Genomic DNA, 20,122 nt, shown 5'->3' on the forward strand with positions numbered 1-20,122 from the left:
CGTACCAGCGGCTCGTAAACATGATGTTTTCAGAGCAAATAGGAAACAACATGGAAGTTTATGTTGATGACATGCTTGTAAAGTCTCAACTTAACAAGAACCATGTTGAAGACCTCGAAGAGTGCTTTGGCGTGCTCAGAAAGTTCAACATGAAGTTGAATCCTCAGAAGTGCACTTTTGGGGTGTCTTCAGGAAAATTTCTGGGTTTCATTGTCAATTCTCGTGGGATCGAGGCTAATCCGGACAAAATAAAGGCTCTGATCGATATGCCTTCACCTCAGGAGCATAAAGATGTTCAAAGCTTGACTGGCAGGATGGCAGCTCTGAGCAGGTTCATCTCGAAGTCGACGGATCGCGGTCTCCCATTCTTTAACTTATTAAAAGGAAGTAAGAAGTTCGAATGGACGGATAAGTGCGAGCTAGCCTTTCAGGAGCTCAAAAAGCACTTAGCCGAGCCGCCCATCCTATCGAAGCCTGAGACAGGAGAAGTACTATTCCTATACCTCTCAACTACCGAACACGCGATAAGCGCGGTGCTCGTTCGAGAAGAAGAGAGAGTACAGAAACCCGTCTACTATATCAGTAAAAGATTATTGGGGGCAGAGTCAAGATATCCACTAATGGAGAAGCTCGCCCTCAGCCTAATCCATTCATCTCGCAAGCTCCGCCCTTACTTTCAGGCACATCCTATCCATGTACTAACAGATCAACCACTAAGGCAAGTCTTGTCTAAACCAGAGGCGTCTGGTCGACTCCTTAAATGGGCTGTTGAGCTCAGACAGTTTGAGATCACCTACCATCCGAGAACGACCATTAAGGCACAAGCCTTGGCGGATTTCATAGTGGAGTGCACCGGTATAGCTGACGACGAGGTAACAACCACGGCCCACGAGCTGTGGAAACTTTACGTCGACGGCTCATCAAATGAAAATGGAGCAGGGGCAGGAGTTATTCTGATCACTCCTGCAGGGAGCAAATTTCACTCTGCGTTAAGGTTCGGCTTTAAAGCATCTAATAATGAAGCTGAGTACGAGGCTTTACTTGCGGGACTACGAATAGCAAAAGAGCTCAAGGCCAAAGCTATACATTGCTACAGCGACTCCCAGCTCGTGGTTAATCAAATCTTGGGAGAATACCAGGCTCGTGGTACAAAAATGGCAGCTTATCTGGAGAAGGCAAAGTCTGCATTAGAGTTTTTTGAGTTTTACGCAATCGAACAGGTTCCCCGAGAACAAAACTCAAATGCAGATGCCTTAGCTCGGCTCGCCACCTCCGCCGAAAATGAGGAGCTGAATGTTGTACCCGTAGAACACTTGTCAGCACCCAGCATTACTGAGCCTGACGAGGAAGATGTGTGTATGATCGAGACAGAGTCGACCTGGATGAGCCCGATAGTTGAGTACCTCGAAAATGGAATTCTTCCAAAAGATCGAAATCAGGCTCGGAATCTAATGTATCAACTTCCTCGTTACACCATCCTGGACGGAAGGCTATACAGAAGAGGGTATTCCATGCCATTGCTCAGATGTGTAACTCCTCCCGAGGCAAAGAAGATTATTGAAGAAATTCATGAAGGGTTCTGCGGAGACCATACCGGGGGGCATAGCCTATCCAAGAAGGTTATACGCCAAGGATATTTCTGGCCAACCATTAAAACAGACTCTTTCGAGTACGTGAAAAAGTGCGACAAATGCCAGAGATTCGCCACGATACCCCGAGCTCCACCTTCCGAACTGACCATGTTGACATCCCCATGGCCTTTTGCGGTGTGGGGCATCGACCTCATAGGCTCGCTCCCAACTGGCAAAGGAGGAGTAAAGTATGCTGTGGTCGCGGTTGATTACTTCACAAAATGGACGGAGGCTGAACCATTGGCGACCATAACTTCGAAGAAGATCCTAGATTTCGTGGTAAAGAACATCGTATGCCGATATGGAGTGCCAAGAAAGATTGTGTCTGACAACAGAACCCAGTTTGATTGCGACTTATTTACCAACTTTTGTAACAAGAACGGTATAATAAAGAGCTTTTCGTCAGTGGCTCACCCTCATGCGAATGGTCAGGTCGAAGCCGTTAATAAAACTCTCAAAAGTTCTTTGAAGAAAAAGTTGGAAGAAGCAAAGGGACGATGGCCTGAGGAATTACCTCAAGTCCTTTGGGGATATAGAACTACAGCTCGGACATCAACTGGACATACCCCATTTTCTCTAGCATACGGCTGCGAGGCAATGTTGCCCATTGAGGTCGAAATTCCAACGATTCGAACTCAGATCTACGACCAGAGCTCCAATCATACTCAGCTCGAAGAAACCCTAGACTTGATCGAAGAAAAAAGGGAGGAGGCTCAGCTGAGAAATGCTGCTTACCAGCAACGAACCACAAGATATTTCAATAAAAGGGTTCGAGATCGAAAGTTCGGAGTAGGAGATCTGGTATTGAGACGCGTATTCTTAGCAACCCGAGATCCAGCAGCAGGAGTACTCGGGCCAAACTGGGAATGACCATACCAGATAGAATCAGTCATCCGCCCTGGCGTATACAAACTTGCGAGATTAGATGGGAGCCTCATACCACGAACATGGAATGGCGAACACCTTAGACCTTATTATTAATAGTATAGGAAAAGTGTTGCCTGTAACCATGATTTTTTATCTGTTAGTTTGTTTTTGAATAACATGTCTACTTTGTTTCGCATGTAATTTTTTTTTTTTGCAATCTCTCTTAATTTAATAACCTATGGTCACACTCATAGGATATTAAGGGGGCATCATTGGTATACATACCACCAGCTTAAAAAATAAAAAATAATAAATAAAACATAAAGTATTTGGATATAACCAAATACGCGAGCTTAAATAGTTCGGACTTAACCGAGCAAGCTTAGATAGTTCAGACTTAACCGAGTTATCAAAAACATACTAAGTGTTTGGATATAACCAAATACGCGGGCTTAGATAGTTCGGACATAACCGAACTACCAAAAGCCTAAAACGTTTGGGTTAACCAGATGTGCAAGCTTAACAGGTTTGGAACAAACCAGCCAAATTATCGATCGATGATAAATGGGAACCTAAACCTATTGCGAAATATGTCGAGATCGAGGCTGGAAAATCTTAAAAAGAAAAATAGTTTCGAACTCGTAACCTCGGAGCCAAAATACTGAGGAAGAGGAAAAGTGACTAAAAGGATAACCAAATCATTCATATTACATACCATATAAGTACTTTCGAGTTCATGGCTGAAGTAATATCCGACCTTGATAAATAACGAGGTCGGAAACGGATAATTCTAATAAACTATGCATGAATGCATCGAATTTCGAGCCTAAATCCAAACTATGTTTGTATGCGTAAATAAACATAACCAGTTCATCAATTATAAAAATGTGCAAAATATTTCGAGCCAAGAAATGCAAAGCATGTAAAAGAATTAGTTAAAGAAATTGTATCAGCCCCATGGGCATAAAATAATTACATAAGGGGACGCAGCCCCGATAACTGATTTCTCCGAGATCGGATTTAAGGAAGAGGAGTCTCCTTGGCCTTCTCAGCATCAGTGGCACCGGATCCCTCAGGACGAATAGCATGACTATCCTGCTGGGCCGCCTCTTGAGCAGCTGCACTTGCCAAAAGACGGGCATTCCACCGCTCAACATATGTGGCTTCGAGAGGACCCAGGAAGCTGGTGTCAAGCTCGGCATTGTCGGCCCAAAGCTTGTACATGGCTTGGTCGACCGCTTTCTCCCTCTGCTCCTTAGACTCATTCAGGAGGCGGGTCTTCTCGCTCTCCATGAAATCGAGGGTGGCAGACTTCTCCTCTTCGAGCTTGGCATTGGCCTTCTCGAGCTCAGCGTTTAACTTTTCAAGCTCCTCGAGACGGGTCTTCAATTTTTCAAGTTCAGACTTCGAGTCTTTGAGCTCGTCAACCATCTTCAGCTCGAGATCCTTCAACTTCTGAGCCAGAGATAAGCTCGTTTGCACCTCGTTGGTCAGCTTATAGTTGAGTTGTGCTGAAACAACAAGGGCCTGAAACACAAAGAACGAATCAGAATTATAATCAGAGACATAAATACTCTAAATAGAGTTGAGAAGGCTACCGCGGCGGAGAGTTCGATACTCTTCTCATAAAGAGTGTTGCAGTCCGAGGCCTTGCGCACGAGGTCCCAGTGGTCGGCGCCAAAGCCAGAAAAGCTCTGACCCACCCGAGAAAGGACGTCCGAGCTGAGAATCGCCCCTTCTGTCCCAGCGGCGCCATCAAGTACATATTCCTCAGTATGAGTTCAGGCCATTGGCAGCTGAACCGTTGAGGTAGAAGGTTTCTTCGGGGGCCGAACAACTATTAACCGGGTCTCGGTGGGAAGCTGCGAGATGGATGCAGTAGGGCCTGGCCCATCAACCTGGGCAGTCGGTTCCTTGGAGGTGCTCGCAGTGATTTGGGCCGTGGGAGTCGTCTCGTGATGTTTAGGTACCTTGGACTGTCGGTCGGGCCTCTTTGGTATCCTCGGGCGTTTGCTCTTCTGGGCGCCAGCTCCCCCATCACTAAAGAGCACGGCGTCGAGGTCGGGATTCATGGCACCTGCATAATGACAGTGAGTTAAACAATGATAATAACTTTGGGAAAAGATGTAAACCAGTTGAAGAAAAAACCTAACTGAGACTCTCCCCCGAGCTCGAGCTTGGGGACCATGAAATTCCCCCGTCTTCAGAAGAGGCGGGGGGAGTGCCTTCCCTATAAGTTGGAGATAACCTCGAAAGGTCCCTATATTCATTGGTCCCATACTGCACAGCTATCCCATTCCACACCTCGTCCGTGGTGTACATAGTGTCGTATTTCCCGAGCCCACTATCAAACCTATGGACACAGTCGTCTACCCAACTCCATATGTAGAAGTGGTATCTATCCTGTGGGCACGAGACTAGTCTATTGGGCCTGTGTTTTAATAAAGTGGGGGACCACATTCGCGAAGTAGGAAGGGTTTTACCTCCACCGGAGTCCGAACTCGAGGCTTCGTCATTGGCCTCATTTCCTGACTGCGGACTTCTCGAGCGAATTGGGAGAGATGCTTTCCTTTCTCTCCTAGGAGGAAGGATGCCTGTGGGCAGTGGCACTTCCTCCCAGCGTCCATATTTTTTACTGGACCAGTCAGAGGTTGACTGGCCCTGTCCCAACAACCCACAAGCTCGTAGCTTGTCCTCATGTAATAGAAATGAGAGAGACCTCCTGCCGTATGGGAGTCGGAGCAGGGCCTCTCTGTGCTCCTTCATTGTTTCGTCAGGGGTGGGACGCTGAAAGTTAGCTGAAAGACGAGGTACACTTTAACTAAATATGGATTTTAGGGCTAAAATTCCGAGCTTAAAAATAGAAAGTAACGAGAACACTTACGAATCCGCCTGAACGAACGGTGTCGAGACGGGAACAGACCGTCTGTCCAGAAAAAAGCCTTCTTGAAGTTAGGAGGGTGGTTCGGAAGATCTTCAAAGATCTTTGTCTCTTTGGGGTAGCTCGAAAGATAGTAAAAACCATCTCCTCCCTGAGCTCGGGAGGGATTACTCTTCAAACAAAAGAGATATAAAATCTCTTGGGGTGAAGGCCCTGTCCACCCCAGCTCGTGGAACAAGGACCTCAGGGCAGACAGCACCCTGTATGAGTTGGTGTTGAGTTGGAATGGAGCCAACCCAACGAAATCAATGAAGTCTCTGAAAAAGGACTTCAGGGGCAGCAAAGCTCCTGCCCTTATATGTTCCTGGCTCCAGGCCGCGTATTTCACACTAGAATCGCGGCCCCCAGGAGCGAAACAGCTCCGTTCATGCCTTGTCGGAGCTCGACACTTCAGTGTGTCCAACGAACCAAGGCCATGGAGGGCCAAGATATCAGTTATTTGGTCGGTGGTGGTAACCGAGCTCTGGTAGAATTCGGCTTCAAACATCTCCCTCCTAGGCTGCGAAGACGAAGGCTCCGCCATTAAGGAAAACTGGAGTTCCCCTGGGTGGTATGCAACCGTGACTTTTAACGCTGGGTCGAGGGGAATTGGCCTAGGTCCAGGGTTGGGCTCCGGATAGATGGCTTCCCGAAGAACTCTTCTCTTCTTTTCAAAGACCTCGTCTATCTGACGACGATAGTGGGCTCGAATGTCCTCCTGCTCGTGCGCAAGTTCGTATTCTTTTATCCGACGTTGGTTCCAGGCAAAAACTGATTCCGGGCTCGGAGATTTGGGCTCGTAAGGGACTGCTCGTAATGACCCCCACCGTCTTTCCGGATTCTGTGACATCTAACGAGAAAGAAAAAATGGTGAGGGCCATGCATGCAAGGATCACGAGCTCAATGGGATGAGCTCGGATATCTAAGGACAAGAAACTAAGTATTAAGACCCTCACTAAAGAGTCAGAGCGCGTGTTCCATAGGGAAGAAAAAGAACGTGGATGATTTTTTGAAAATCCCGAAATTCAAGGGAAAGAAAGGTGGCGGTTAGCCAGGAAAGGGAATTTTTGGGTTTCGTGTAATTGTCAAGAACAAGGGTTTTTACCCGAAAACTTAGTGTACAAGAAACATGGCCTAAAATTTTCAAAACCCAGAAAGTGGAAACTCCGTTCAAAGGACTAAACTGGGCATAAACCAGAGGCGGACATCCAGAAAGAAAATCCAGAAAACATAAAAGCCTATTGATTCAAAACCTCCTATCGTATCATTCTAGTATACGCAACAAGTACGACATAAAAAAAAAGAGCTAAAAACAAAAATGGCATACTTACACAGTGATGGTGATTGCAGCAAAATCGTCGTTTGGAGAAGAGGTTGCAAGAAAGAACTCACTGACTCGAACAGACCAGGATTCCTTTGTTTTTTGGGTCGAGAAAACATGCACGGGACGGAAGCTTCTTAAGAAAGTTTCTGGCTTTCTTGTTTTTCTGGTTTACGATGAACAAACGTAAAGAAGAAGACGAAGAGGAGGTCTTATATATATAGGTGGGAAAACTAAATTGATCAGGAGCGTTGGTTAAAATCCTCAACAGATCGAATGGATGGGAATCGGTGACAAGATGGCGCCGAAAAGTTGTCAGACGAACGATCGTGGGCGTGTTCCCAAGGTACTCAAGTACCTAAAGTGAGCAATACCCATCTGGCACGTGTCCATTTTCAAGAGTGCGACGGTATGGTTCCCAGAAAGAGTAGTTCAGAAGTTTCCTTCTCTTAGGATTCGAACAAATACTTTTGAGGGGGCAAAATGTTATACCCAGATTTCGAGCCATAGTAAATATGACCTCGAAATCTGAGTTCGCAACAAATGGTCTCGTGAGGATTAGAGTGATCTAGGATTGTAAGTCGAGCCTGCAAAGTATGATGTATGATCTCGAATGCGGTGATCTCGAAATGACCTCGATCTCGAAAGGTAGCTCCGAGAACACCTTCATCTTCAGGAACTTCGGAGCATGGTTCTTGAGCTCGATCTCCCATCTCGAAAGAAACGTTAGCTCGGGAGATGTCAGTGGCTCGCACAATGACATGAGACCAGAAATGTTGGAGCCTTGAAGATACGCTATAACCACCTTGAATATCTACAAGTATTATAACTATGAGATGTAGCCCTCATTAATTGATGTAAATCCCCAAGAATCGTGGGATATTATTTAATACAGTTATACGTCCCCTGATCTTTGGGGGACGTTTCCTTTTATATCTGATTATTGGCATTTAAAGCCATTTATTTTTATTCACAAAAGGGTAACTACCCAAAATATGTGGGATAGTATTCTGCATCCTTCTCTATAAATAGAGAAGGCATGCACCATTGTAAGGGGGAAATTCTGATCCTTGGGAGAAAACTCTGTAGAATTCATGCTAAAGAATTGTTCAGAGATAATCTTGAGGTTAATAACAGAGACTCGTGGACTAGGCAGATTTAACTGCTGAACCACGTAAAAAACAGTGTGTTTGATTCGTTTGTTTCTTTTGGTCATTGTCTTTAATTGTTTACGTGCTCTCTTCTTTTATCTGTTGACGAAAAACGGCGTCAACAAGCTCAAAATGGTAGAGCTGAACGCAAGCATCGTCACATCGTTGAAATGGGACTTACCTTGCTTGCTCAGTCAAGTGTTCCTCAAAAATACTGGTGGGACGCTTTCCAAACAGCCGTGTACCTCATTAATCGTCTACCCACACCAGTACTTAACAATAAGTCACCATTCGAACTTATTTTCAAACGCACACCAGATTACAAATTCCTTCGTATTTTTGGGTCAGCTTGTTTTCCATTCCTCCATCCCTACCAAAGTCACAAGTTCCAGTTTCATTCCACAAAATGTGTCAATCTCGGCTACAGTGAAAATCACAAAGGCTATAAATGTTTGAGTAGCACAAGACGTTTGTACATCTCACGAAATGTTTTTTAATGAAGACAACTTTCCCTTCAAAAATGGGTTCCTAAATACTCACAAACCAGAGTCGTGTGTCTCTTTTTATGTCCCATCTTGGTCGGCATCATTTTATCCTCACACATCTGACTTATCTAATTTTCCTGATAAAGCAGGTTCTCAAATTGATAGTGATCATCAAGAGGAAAACCATGGGTCACCTGACTCATCACCTTCTCCTAGCCATACCACAGATCAAGTAAATGGTTCAACTGAAAATGCTGTTAACTTTGATATGACTAATGAAGCTGTTTCCCCTAGTGTATCGGTAAACAGATCAAACACACATGAGGAGTCCCATGATGCCGAATCATCATCACCATGTTTCCCAGAGACAGATAACGTTGCAACATGTACTGGCCATCATATGATCACTCGGTCAAAGGTTGGAATCTTCAAGCCTAAGACTTATCTAAGCCAATCTAAGTGGGAACAGATCAGCCGAGAACCACAATCTATTGCTGAAGCTTTAAGTCATCCTGGCTGGAATGGAGCCATGAATGAAGAATTTAATGCTCTCGTGAAGAACAAAACATGGATCTTGGTTCCACGAATGTCGAACATGAACATTGTCGGCAACAAATGGGTATACAAGGAGAAGAGAAATTCAGATGGGTCATTTTAGCGATACAAAGCGCGTCTTGTGGCGAAGGGATTTAAGCAAAGACCGGGTGTTGATTTTGGAGAGACATACAGTCCTGTAATTAAAGCAGCCACAGTCCGGATCGTTCTTACTCTTGCTGTCTCACGAGGATGGGATGTAAGACAATTGGACATGAACAACGCGTTCTTGAATGGTCATTTAGTGGAGGATGTGTTTATGGAACAACCATAGGGATTTATTGATAAAACAAAACCTGATTTTGTTTGCAAGCTCACTAAGTCATTATATGGACTTCGACAAGCCCCAAGGGCGTGGTTTGACAGATTGAAATCCACACTTCTGAGCTGGAAATTCGTAAATTCAAGAGCTGATTCATCCCTGTTCTTTTACAGGTCCAATAATCTTGTTATTCTGGTGTTAATATTTGTTGACGATATAATTGTTACAGGAAACAATACAGACAAGCTAAAACAATTCACAGAAAAGATTGAATAAGAATTTTGCACTTAAGGATCTGGGATCTTTGCATTACTTCTTGGGGATTGAAGTTTATCGTGATGACACTGGGATGTATCTAACTCAATCAAAATATATAGAGGAACTACTCAGAAGAACCGAGATGCTACAATTAAAATCTGTCCCCACGCCAATGACAGTTGGAAAGATGATTTCACTTACAGATGGTGAACCTCTCTCTAATCCGACAGAGTATCGAAGTATCATTGGAGGATTACAATACTTGACGAACACAAGACCTGATATTAGCTATGCTGTAAATAAATTGAGCCAATTTCTCAAGGCACCCACTACTGCTCACTGGAGTGCAGCAAAAAGAGTTTTGAGATACATAAAAGGTACACCCCACCATGGACTACACATTCGTTACAATGACAATCTCGCTCTTACTGGATTTTCAGACGCTGATTGGGCTTGCTGCCCAGACGAAAGGCGCTCTATAGCAGGTTATTGTGTGTATCTTGGAGACACACTTGTCGCATGGTCTTCAAGAAAACAAGCTGTTGTCTCCCGTTCCAGCACCGAGTCAGAATATAGAGCACTTGCACAAGTAGCTGCAGAAATATCATGGGTGCAATCTCTTCTCCAGGAGCTAAATTTCTCTCTGCCATCCACACCAATCACATGGTGTGATAACATGAGCGCAAGCGCACTAGCATCGAATCCAGTCTATCATGCTTGCACGAAGCACATTGAACTGGATATTCACTTCGTACGCGACAAAGTTCTAGACGGATCACTTGAGATTAGATATATTCCATCCAGCGAGCAAATAGCGGACTGTCTTACGAAAAGCTTGTCTCACTCCCAATTTCAAACCTTCATAAGCAAACTAGGTGTGGTTCTCACCCCACATAGTTTGAGGGGGGATGTTGAGGAATTAGGATAAATCAATACAAACAATGGTGCTTCAGTGAACGTACAACAAGGACAGCTCATTGGGTGACAAATTCTATTGTAACAAATTCCGTTAGAATATTCTTTGTAATTTTTTTTTTCTCCTTTTCGTACAAATGGTGGTTGGCAGGGGCATACGTGGTCCCTTCCAGAATATACTCATGTATCCCCTTTGTTAATATAGATACAACATTCTTCTCAGACTCAATTTGAGCTGAGTTTTTCATTCATTTACAAAAACTTTCTTTTCTTGAGTAATTTTACTTCTTTGTTATATTCTTGACAATCTTCTTTGTCTTTTTGTGCATTTCTACAATTAAAAAAACTTATATACTTGTTAAAGTTACAAGAGATATTTATCTATAATAATTATAATACTAAAATATAAAAAATGGGTATTTTTTAGTTGATAACAAAAAAGGAAAAACGAAAAGCCACATTTATTTTAGAACAAGTGGAGTGTGTCATAGACACACATCCAAAAACTAGTATATATATATAAAATAAAAGAATTGGCTATTTTGGGGATTTGAATGCTAAAATTTAAATGTTAAGGACCTAACCAAAATTTGGGGATTTATGGTGCATAATAACTCGTAAGCTCTTTCAATATTTTTATTGGTAGTGGCACACATTTTCTCTAAAAAAAAGTAAAGGCAGAGGTAATGGTAAAGGATTTGTGTAAGTATATTGTGGTTTGGATGTTGTTTGGAAGTCAAAAATGGGGACCAGATTCATCTTGATGGTTAACAAACAGGTCCAGACCCTTAATGCTGGTAATCGTCTGTAATGATTTGTTTGCTTAATTATATGTCTGGCTTGATATCTGAACGTCTTAGGTTATTCCAGAATTGGCCACATACTTCATTGATGGGCCAACGCACACTATGAGTGTGTATTAGCTTTCTTGTCGTCGGCCCTTGTCTCTCGTAGATGTTGAGTGTGTTAGCTTCTTCATAGTTATATAATATTATTTTTAGTGTCACAACTTTAGATAAAAATACTTTCATTCTTGCATCACCATATATATATGATTATAACATATACAAATTACATTATTTCTACCATTACAAAAAGCATAGTAACAATATCAACACTATAACAAACACATATGCAAGTACTTACACTTAATTGAACCAATATGATACGATTATAAATCATATTTGAGCCAGTGTGTTACAAATACTAATTATACATATGAACATGAAGAGGAAATGGACGGATGTTAAATGTGTCTGAACAACACGATGCAGTTAACATCACTGCCCTTGATAAAAATATTGAATAATTTCAATTATTTACTTTACTTAACATTTTTGTACATTGAAATTGAAAGCTTAGCCAACCAATAATTAGCCTGCTCCCAATGCTTCAACCATAAAAAAAATGTCAACAGGCCGCAGGCCTTCCATCTTTTCTGGGGTCACTAACAGCAATCAGTGTATCATGGACTGGTTGTGCATTGGGAAATTTTCCATTTTCCCTACCAATTATGTAAGTTGGATTTTTTAGTTTTTTTACAACAACAAGCTGAGTGACGGCATCCACTGGCCTAGGCTCTACCTGATGGCCTCTTTCTTCTAAGAAGAGCTTGGTTCTTTCCGAAACCTCAATGCGATTGCCACATATCACAGTCCAATTTTCACTGGTGACCTTATTAGGTATTAACTGCAAAGACATAACCACAAAATTAAATACCCATTTGGATATAATACCATAGATTTCAATTCTATTACTTGAAACGATGGAAGTACCAGATGGTAGACCCTCGGACGCTGAACTGCATCCAGCGGTTTCATCCCCAAAACAAAATGGTTAAGAAAAACCTGGGTAACTGCAGGGATAATGTTCAAACCCCCACTACCACCAAGGAGCCCAACTAATTGATCATCCTGCATGGAACACAATAATATTGGCAAAAGCACATTCAGTTTATGAATTGGACTACTAAGAAAATAATTAACTTCTTTAGTCTTTACCTTTGTGATAATAAGTGGGGTCATGGAAGATAAAGGTCTCTTGTTGGGTCTGATAAAGTTTGCAGGAGCAGGAGGGAGATTGTCTGGGGTAGTTTCCGTAGGTGTCGAGAAATCGCCCATCTCATTGTTGAGCACAATTCCAGTGGAAGTAGAGAGAACCCCACCTCCAAATGCAGAGTTTACAGTTGTTGTCATTGACACTGCATTTCGATCTTTATCTACAATGCAGAAATGGCTAGTTCCATGGTCTTTTAGCTGACTCCACCTGTCATTTATGGGCTAAGGACTTCAGAGAAAAAGCACACCATTTCTATGGATTTACAAAGGCTCAAGGGTAAGGGATATAGTACCTATACATATAGTACTCTGGAGGGAAAGTAGTGTTGTCAAATATTCTCTCCCTGATTTGCTTAGCAAAATCTGTTGAACGCATCTCAGTTTCATATTTACTAGTATCTACAAATTTAGGATCTCCCAAGTTCATTCTTACGGCAAACATGTGCTTTATTGATTCAATCACCCGATGCACACCAAGATCGCCCTTTGCAGCATCAGGGCTTCCATAACTATCAAAGACATTCGCTATCTGTTCTGACACAAAAGTGGCATGCTTTAGCTCACAACCACAAGCAGCATTTAAACTTAAAAGACTAGAATTACCAAACAAACGATATCATTTTAGATCATCTTTATCAGCATGAAAATAGTTTAGCAACATAGCAGAGCACCTACCAGAGAAAGCCCGAGAGTTCCACTTGAAGGAGGTGGCATCCCAAATAAAGTGTAGCCCATTACGTTTGCAACCATGGCATCCATAGTCACCACCTTGTAATTTCTCAAATCCTCCATTGTCAAAATCCCACCAGCCTCTCTCACATCTTTGACTAGTTTCTCACCAACCGAACCATTATATAAGGCGTCCGGTCCTAGCTCTGCAATTTGCTCCAAACTACGGCCAAGTTCAACATTGTAGCATGTATCACCAGCTTTTAACAACTTCCCGTTAGGAGCAAAAACTTGTCTCAATCCATGGTTGCTCAAAATCAAATGTGAGTTTTCACGTATATTTTGTCCCATGAAAGGACTAACTAAAAATCCACCTTCAGCAAGTTTTATAGCTGGTTGGAACAAAGTACTCCATTCCAAACGTCCATATTTCAACCAGGCTTTGTGCAGGCCAGCTATCTCACCAGGGACTCCCGCAGACAGTGGACCGTAAAGCTTGTTACTTGGAGCGTTTGCATACATATTCTGTTTGTTCAAAGTTCACATTTTTACATGGGATTACACTCGTCAAAATTTTTAAAAGTATAATCAAGCTTTTAGTGTACATAATCTTATAAAACTACAGTTTGAAAAATGCTAAACATGGTTACAAATAAAGAAATATTTAGTAAGTTAGTATTGCATGATTGTTAATGAAATTTTAAAATAAGACAACCACATGAATCAAAGTTTAAATGATTATACTTACTTGTCTTTTATTGTTAAGTCCCTAACCTTATTATTGTTTTTTTGCATTTAAATATCTAATTTCTTAAAAAAAAAATTAGCTTTCTTAGTCCTTTCCATAATTCCTCGGTATTTTACGTTAAAAAAATTAAGGTTTTGTAGTTAAATCTCCAACTTATACATCTTCTTGCACTTAGGTCCCTAACTTTAAATTTTGACATTATTATTTTTGTAAAATCTAAAGATTCTGAACAATCAAAATAAAAATAATGATATTATTTTGTGACTTATTTCTTGTGTTTATTAATAATTTCATTTTTTTAAATTTTTGATAGAATTTATAATATAATTATTGAAATTTTTATAAATTATAATAGCAACTATTTATTATCATTACGCTAAAAATATATTTATGAATTAAAAATAATTATGATATATATGTTATCAATAAATTTAAATTTATATTTGTTTACGAGGGAAGAAAAATTACTACCAAAGTTTAAAGTTAGTGAACAAAGTATAAAATAATCTATAGATTTGGGACTTTTTCCACATATTTTTTTGGGTTTATACTTGTCCCTTGTCTTTTTTCTCATTATTTGTTTGGACTCTATGTTTTGACAAATTATATTTTGGACCATATATTTTGTAAAATAGTTAAAATAGAACTCTAAACTCAATTTTGATGAAGAAAAAATTGAATATAACAATACAGGTTTTAAGTAGAATAGTTTTATTTTTGTTCTGAATTGTTAGTTTGGTAAATTATTTGTGATTTTAGTTAAGAAAATATTGACAAAAATCGGATTTATGGTTCTATTTTAACTATTTTACAAAACATATGGTCCAAAAAATAATTTGTCAAAATAAAATGTCCAAACAGATAAAGAAAAAAAACACAAAGTACAAAAAAACATAAACCCTACTTTTTTTAACAGAATATTTGGATAGAAAAGTAAAAGACTTAATGATGCTAACTCACTAAGTATAAAATAATCTATAGAATTGGGACTTTTTCCACAACTTTTTTTTTAACAGAATATTTGGATAGAAAAGTAAAATATTTAACGATGCTAACTTTTCAAGAGGTTGATGATTTAAATGCTAAAAAAATTAAGGCTTGGGACCTGTGTGCAACATTATTCTATTCTCTATGATGTTTTTTTAGAAGAAACGAAGATATCATTAAAGTACTCACATTGGATGAGCTAAAATGTGTTATTCTTTATAATATAGAGAAAAAATAGTTAAGTACCATTTTATTGGATGATGTAAAGTTATATTTTTTTACCTAAATGAATAGTATTTATTTATATGTAGTGAAATACTATTCATCAAGCTATAAATATTTTATTATTTTTTTATAAACTTTTGTATATATATGAGTGTGATACTATTATTTTAATTATTTTATTTCTTAAAATAAATAAAATATTTTTAAAAATATAATATATAAATAATGTAAAGAAGTAGTTGTATGGTATAATGTAAAAGTTTTGAAGTAAATTATACAAATGTATGTTTTTGTGATATATTTTATACTACATTTTCTTTATAATATTTAGCTAAGACTCATAAAAACATCTTCCATCAGCTTCTTTATACATATATTTATAATAGGTATGCACAAATTCCAATTAATCCATATCTACATTTACATAATATTTACATATCCTTTATATAATATTTTAATATTTTTTTTATAACTTTTCTCTCTCTATTTAGTATATATATATATATATTTTTTTTTTCTTTTTCAATTATTTTATTTTACTTTAAGTAATAAAATATGTTTAAAGATATAATATTTAAATGATGTAAAGAAATATATAGAGAAGCTAATATATGGTATAATGTAAAACTTATAGGTAAAATAGAAAAATGTGTATTTTGATGAGGTATTTTAAAGGATGGAGTAGAGCACCCAATGTGAGTGCTCTTAAAAGACAAAAGAGCCGGAAAAAAAAAAACTAAAGCCACTCAAGGACCATATTATCTTTTCTCTGTAATTTGATTGATTGATAAAAAAAAAGAATCGGGGCTCGTCCAACACTACAGAGTAGATGTGAATAGAGCTATAAATACGGCCCAGACTTTCTAGCACGGCACAAGCCTAGGAGGCACGAGCACGACACGAATTGAAAATTGGTACGGCACGGCACGGTACGACATAGGCCTGAGCACGGCATGGCACGACAAGCCCGAAGGCACGACACGATAAAAAGTCCGATATTTTGATATTAATAATCATAATAAACTTTTATTTGTCAATTATTAATAAATTAAAATGATAATAGAAGTCTTATTTTTCTCAATGTTTATATTTTTATAATTATATTAATTTATTTTAAGATTTGTGAGTTAAATTTTTTAGCATTTATTAGTAGGGATTAAAATTCTAATAATTATCTTTGATATAATTTTGTGTAAAATATTGTTAAAAAGTATATAAAAATATCTAAAATTATAATTTAAACAAAGAAATGTATTTAGTATGGTGGTAAGTCCATTGATGGTTAAAGATGAGATGGATGATTCAATTCTTCATTCTCACATTTTTTGGCAATAATAAAGTGGGTCCAAATTTGGGCCCGAATAAGGAAAGTAGGCCGGCTCGACATGGGCCAGGCCCATGGGGCGTGCTGGGCCTACTATTTCAAAAATGGGCCGGCCCGGCCCAGCACAAAAATATGGACCAGGTCGGGCCAGCCCACATTTACACCTCTAAATATGATATATTTGTTATTGGTGTAATTTAATATCGAATCTCACATATTTGAATTTAATAAATATTAAAAATATCACTAATTTAATATCAAATCTCACGTATTTAAATTTATTAAATATTAAAAATATCGCTAAACAATCTTAATCAATAATGTAAACATCAATCATGACAACTAACATGGTGGTGGGTGTTGGGCACTTGAAGTATAACACTCTAAAGAAAAGCTATATACTTTAGTGACTGTTTTTCGGAATAGGAATCTATAGGCCTATATAAACTTTTTCCTCCATTTTTTTAACTAACCAATCACGTATTTAAAAATACAAAAATTTTAATTTCCAAATCAATTTTTTTTAAATTAACATCTCAAAATTATTATTTCCAAATTGAAACCAATCAATCAGCCTTCTAGATATAGATAGTTAATCAAAATTGGAGCTTAATTCATTAAGTGGGAGGGAGAAGAGTTTAAACCTCTGAAGCAGCCGAAGGAGCAGTCTCCCTGAAATCAAAAGCTTGTGATTTGAGGGTTGTTGAAGATCGGACGATCATGAAACCACCTCCTCCGATCCCGGTGGAGACCGGATTAAGGATGCCGAGGCAAAGTGCGGTTGCGACGGCAGCATCAACAGCATGGCCATTCTGCCTGAGGAACGAGGCTCCGATTTCAGAACAGATGCCAACATCAGCTGCAACAACACCCTCATGTGACTCGATAACGAAAGCATCGTTTACTCGATCCTCGTTATTGTACCGATTTCCCTCTTTTGTTATCCAAACATTTAAGTTGCTTCCAGGCACACGAAGAAGAACTACAACTGCAAAATTATTGGCAGAACTTAACTAATTACTATTTACTCTATAAAACAGTCAATAATAACGTCATAAAAATAATTAGGACATGATATATAGCAGCAGTTACTTCTCTGTCCCACATGTACTTTCGTGTTCATCCATAAAATTCATCAAGTTGACGAAAGAAACGTAGTAATATAATATATATATAGTTGGGGTGAGACTTTGACTTATACATATATTTAATTTGATTATATATTATTTTAGTTGGGACTTAAGCCCCCCAAGTGTTTCGTGCCTGCCAAAGCTTAATCACAAACAAATCTAAAGAAACTAAAACTAATTAAACTGGGCTGATCTTTTTTTTTTCTTTCTCTCAAATAATCCCAAACTCATAACACAAAAAAACAGTCTTGTTTATATTATATATGTTATATAAACAGATAGAGAAAGTGGGAGAATAAGAAATTAGCTAACTTATTGTAAGGGTGATAGGAAGGAGACACCAAAGGGCTTTGCTCCATCTCTTGCTTTGTTGGAAGTCCAAGAGAGGAGAACTCAGACTCTGGTTGTCCGTCATTTTGAAATATAGCTTTGTTTTTTTTGTAAGTTACGCAGCTTCTCTTATCTTATTATATAGGGATTGAGGGTGATGTCCACAGAAGAAGAAGTGTATTAAACAAAGTAAAATAATATATCAAACCACCACAATACCAAAATTTATGACAAAAAGTATATTTTATGTTATAAATAAATTAATATATATAAGGAGTATTCTATGCTATGCTGGGGTATATATAAGGAGTATTCTATGCTAGGCTGGGGTATTCAAAGAGAGCCCACGTGGGGCTCTTTTATATTTATGACCTGTGAATAATTTTTGGTGTGATTTTTTTTTTTATGATCGTGTATATTTAGTTATTTAGAGCATCTTGTAAAATTTTAGAAAATTCTGAATAATTTATATTGTTAAAAATTAGGTTTAAACATGCTATTTTTCACGTGCATAAAAAAAAATTAGTCATAAATAGAACAACCTGTTTTTAAATTAAATTATTAGGAATTTTCTGAAAATTTGCAAAATACTCTAAATAACTACAATATACAAAAGAGAGTCCGGTAGGACTTTTTAAAACCCCTACTAAAGAAATTTCTTATATATAAAATATTAATATAATAAACAAAAAAAAATTTAAAAAAAATTTATGATGCTGCTACAGTGTCCACGTCACCATATTTGGTGGGACTTGGCCTAAGGTCAGCTCCAACAAACACCAACCAACACAAAAATTGTGCCATTTTATCACTATTTTAACAAAAATTGAAGATGGTAATTTAATAATCTAAAAATCTGTCACATAAGTTTTACTTGTATTCAGAATAAAGTAAAGTTAAAATTTTGGAGTACAGTTTACTGGGTTAGAAAAATGTAAATCCAATACCAAATACGTAAAAGTGTTCAAATTTTCGTACTAATCACCTTATTACTGCATACAAAACTGCCCTTAAAAATAACACACAAAAAAATATATTCTCTATTAAAATATATTTTAATATTATCTTTATTATTATATTATTTTTTATTAAATCATAATATTTATTATATTATTAGTGTAGTGTGAAAGGTTTAATATATAGAAAAGAAAAAATTAATCATTAAGGTTTTGCCGTGGTCACCATCTTTATTGGAACATTGCAGACTGCCACGATAATGATGTTTTTTTTACTTTTAGTGTCCGGTTGGGATTACTTTTGTGCCATTTTAACACAATTTTTGTGATGAGAAATGCTATGGTGACGGGGTTTCACTCTTTACCGACAATTTGTCTTCTACTGTCACGTGGAGAGCAATTCCTTTTCTTTGATTTTTTTTATTACAAAGCTTTTTTTATTTTTTATTTTCTGATTGCAAGGCTTATTTTCAAAACGCAATTCTTGTATTTTGACATGACCAAATTAATTAAGTTTATTATATTATTTTGATATGCATTTACTTTTATTGTTGAAGTTATATATATGTAAATAGTTAATAGTTCAAGGAATATTATCGATTCCAAATAATTTATTTTTAAAAACCAAACTATAAAATACCTGAAGTCCAAATTTTATCTCACTTATTTTATAACTCAATTTACTAATTTCTGAATAATTTTTACTTATGTATAAACTCATCTATATTGTAGCTCTTATTTTGTGTGAGTAAAATAAAAATGATAAAATAGATGAGTAAAAATTAATGAAAAATTATTAAATTAAGTTCTAAAATAAATTTTATATCAAAGAACAAAAAAATTTGGGCTAAAGGTATTTCATAGTTTGATTTTTAGAAATAAATTATTTGGAATGAATAATATTTCATTAACTATTAATTTTTTTTTCACATAGCTTCAACAATAAAAGTAAATGCATGTCAAAATAATATAATAAGTTTAATTAATTTGGACATAAAAAAAAGCCTTGCAATCGGGAAAAAAAAGCTTTGCAATAAAAAAAAGACTTAATTGGATTTTTTTTCTCCCTAATTATTACCACTTGTAATTTGTGCCCTTGAATGTTCACGTTGTTAAATTTGTTTCCTGAATTATATACTGTTACTGAATACGAGATTACTGTTAGTTTTTTTGGTAACGTGACTGACTAGAGGCTGATTTGATAGTTTTGGCACTGACGTGTATAATTAATTGAAAAAAAATGAAAAATTATATATTTTTTACTTTTTAAAAAAAAATATTTTGTCATTTTT

At 37.7% G+C, this 20,122-nt stretch overlaps 1 protein-coding gene across 1 annotated transcript; it reads right to left on the reverse strand.

The window, feature by feature from the left end:
- Positions 1 to 11,467: 11,467 nt before the first annotated feature.
- Positions 11,468 to 18,019, reverse strand: LOC133797147 (glutathione hydrolase 3-like). Its single transcript, XM_062234964.1, has 7 exons — positions 17,857 to 18,019; positions 17,059 to 17,402; positions 13,137 to 13,655; positions 12,755 to 12,990; positions 12,405 to 12,669; positions 12,180 to 12,317; positions 11,468 to 12,093 (listed from the first exon to the last, which is right to left on the reverse strand). The coding sequence occupies exons 1-7, from the start codon at positions 17,957 to 17,959 to the stop codon at positions 11,815 to 11,817; spliced, it is 1,884 nt and encodes a 627-aa protein (XP_062090948.1). The 5' UTR covers positions 17,960 to 18,019; the 3' UTR covers positions 11,468 to 11,814.
- Between the last annotated feature and the right edge of the window lie 2,103 nt (positions 18,020 to 20,122).

Source organism: Humulus lupulus, chromosome 8 (genome assembly GCF_963169125.1).
Source record: "Humulus lupulus chromosome 8, drHumLupu1.1, whole genome shotgun sequence".
Classification (NCBI taxonomy): domain Eukaryota; kingdom Viridiplantae; phylum Streptophyta; class Magnoliopsida; order Rosales; family Cannabaceae; genus Humulus; species Humulus lupulus.

What these genes read in the sequence shown, in the direction of transcription:
- LOC133797147 (XM_062234964.1), bottom strand. Translation starts at nt 17,959, where the DNA reads ATGACGGACAACCAGAGTCTGAGTTCTCCTCTCTTGGACTTCCAACAA. An exon ending in GAACTCTCGGGCTTTCTCTG is followed by an intron (nt 12,991 to 13,136) that starts GTAGGTGCTCTG and finishes GTGTCAGAACAG; the next exon opens with ATAGCGAATGTCTTTGATAG. An exon ending in GTCCGAGGGTCTACCATCTG is followed by an intron (nt 12,094 to 12,179) that starts GTACTTCCATCG and finishes ATGTCTTTGCAG; the next exon opens with TTAATACCTAATAAGGTCAC.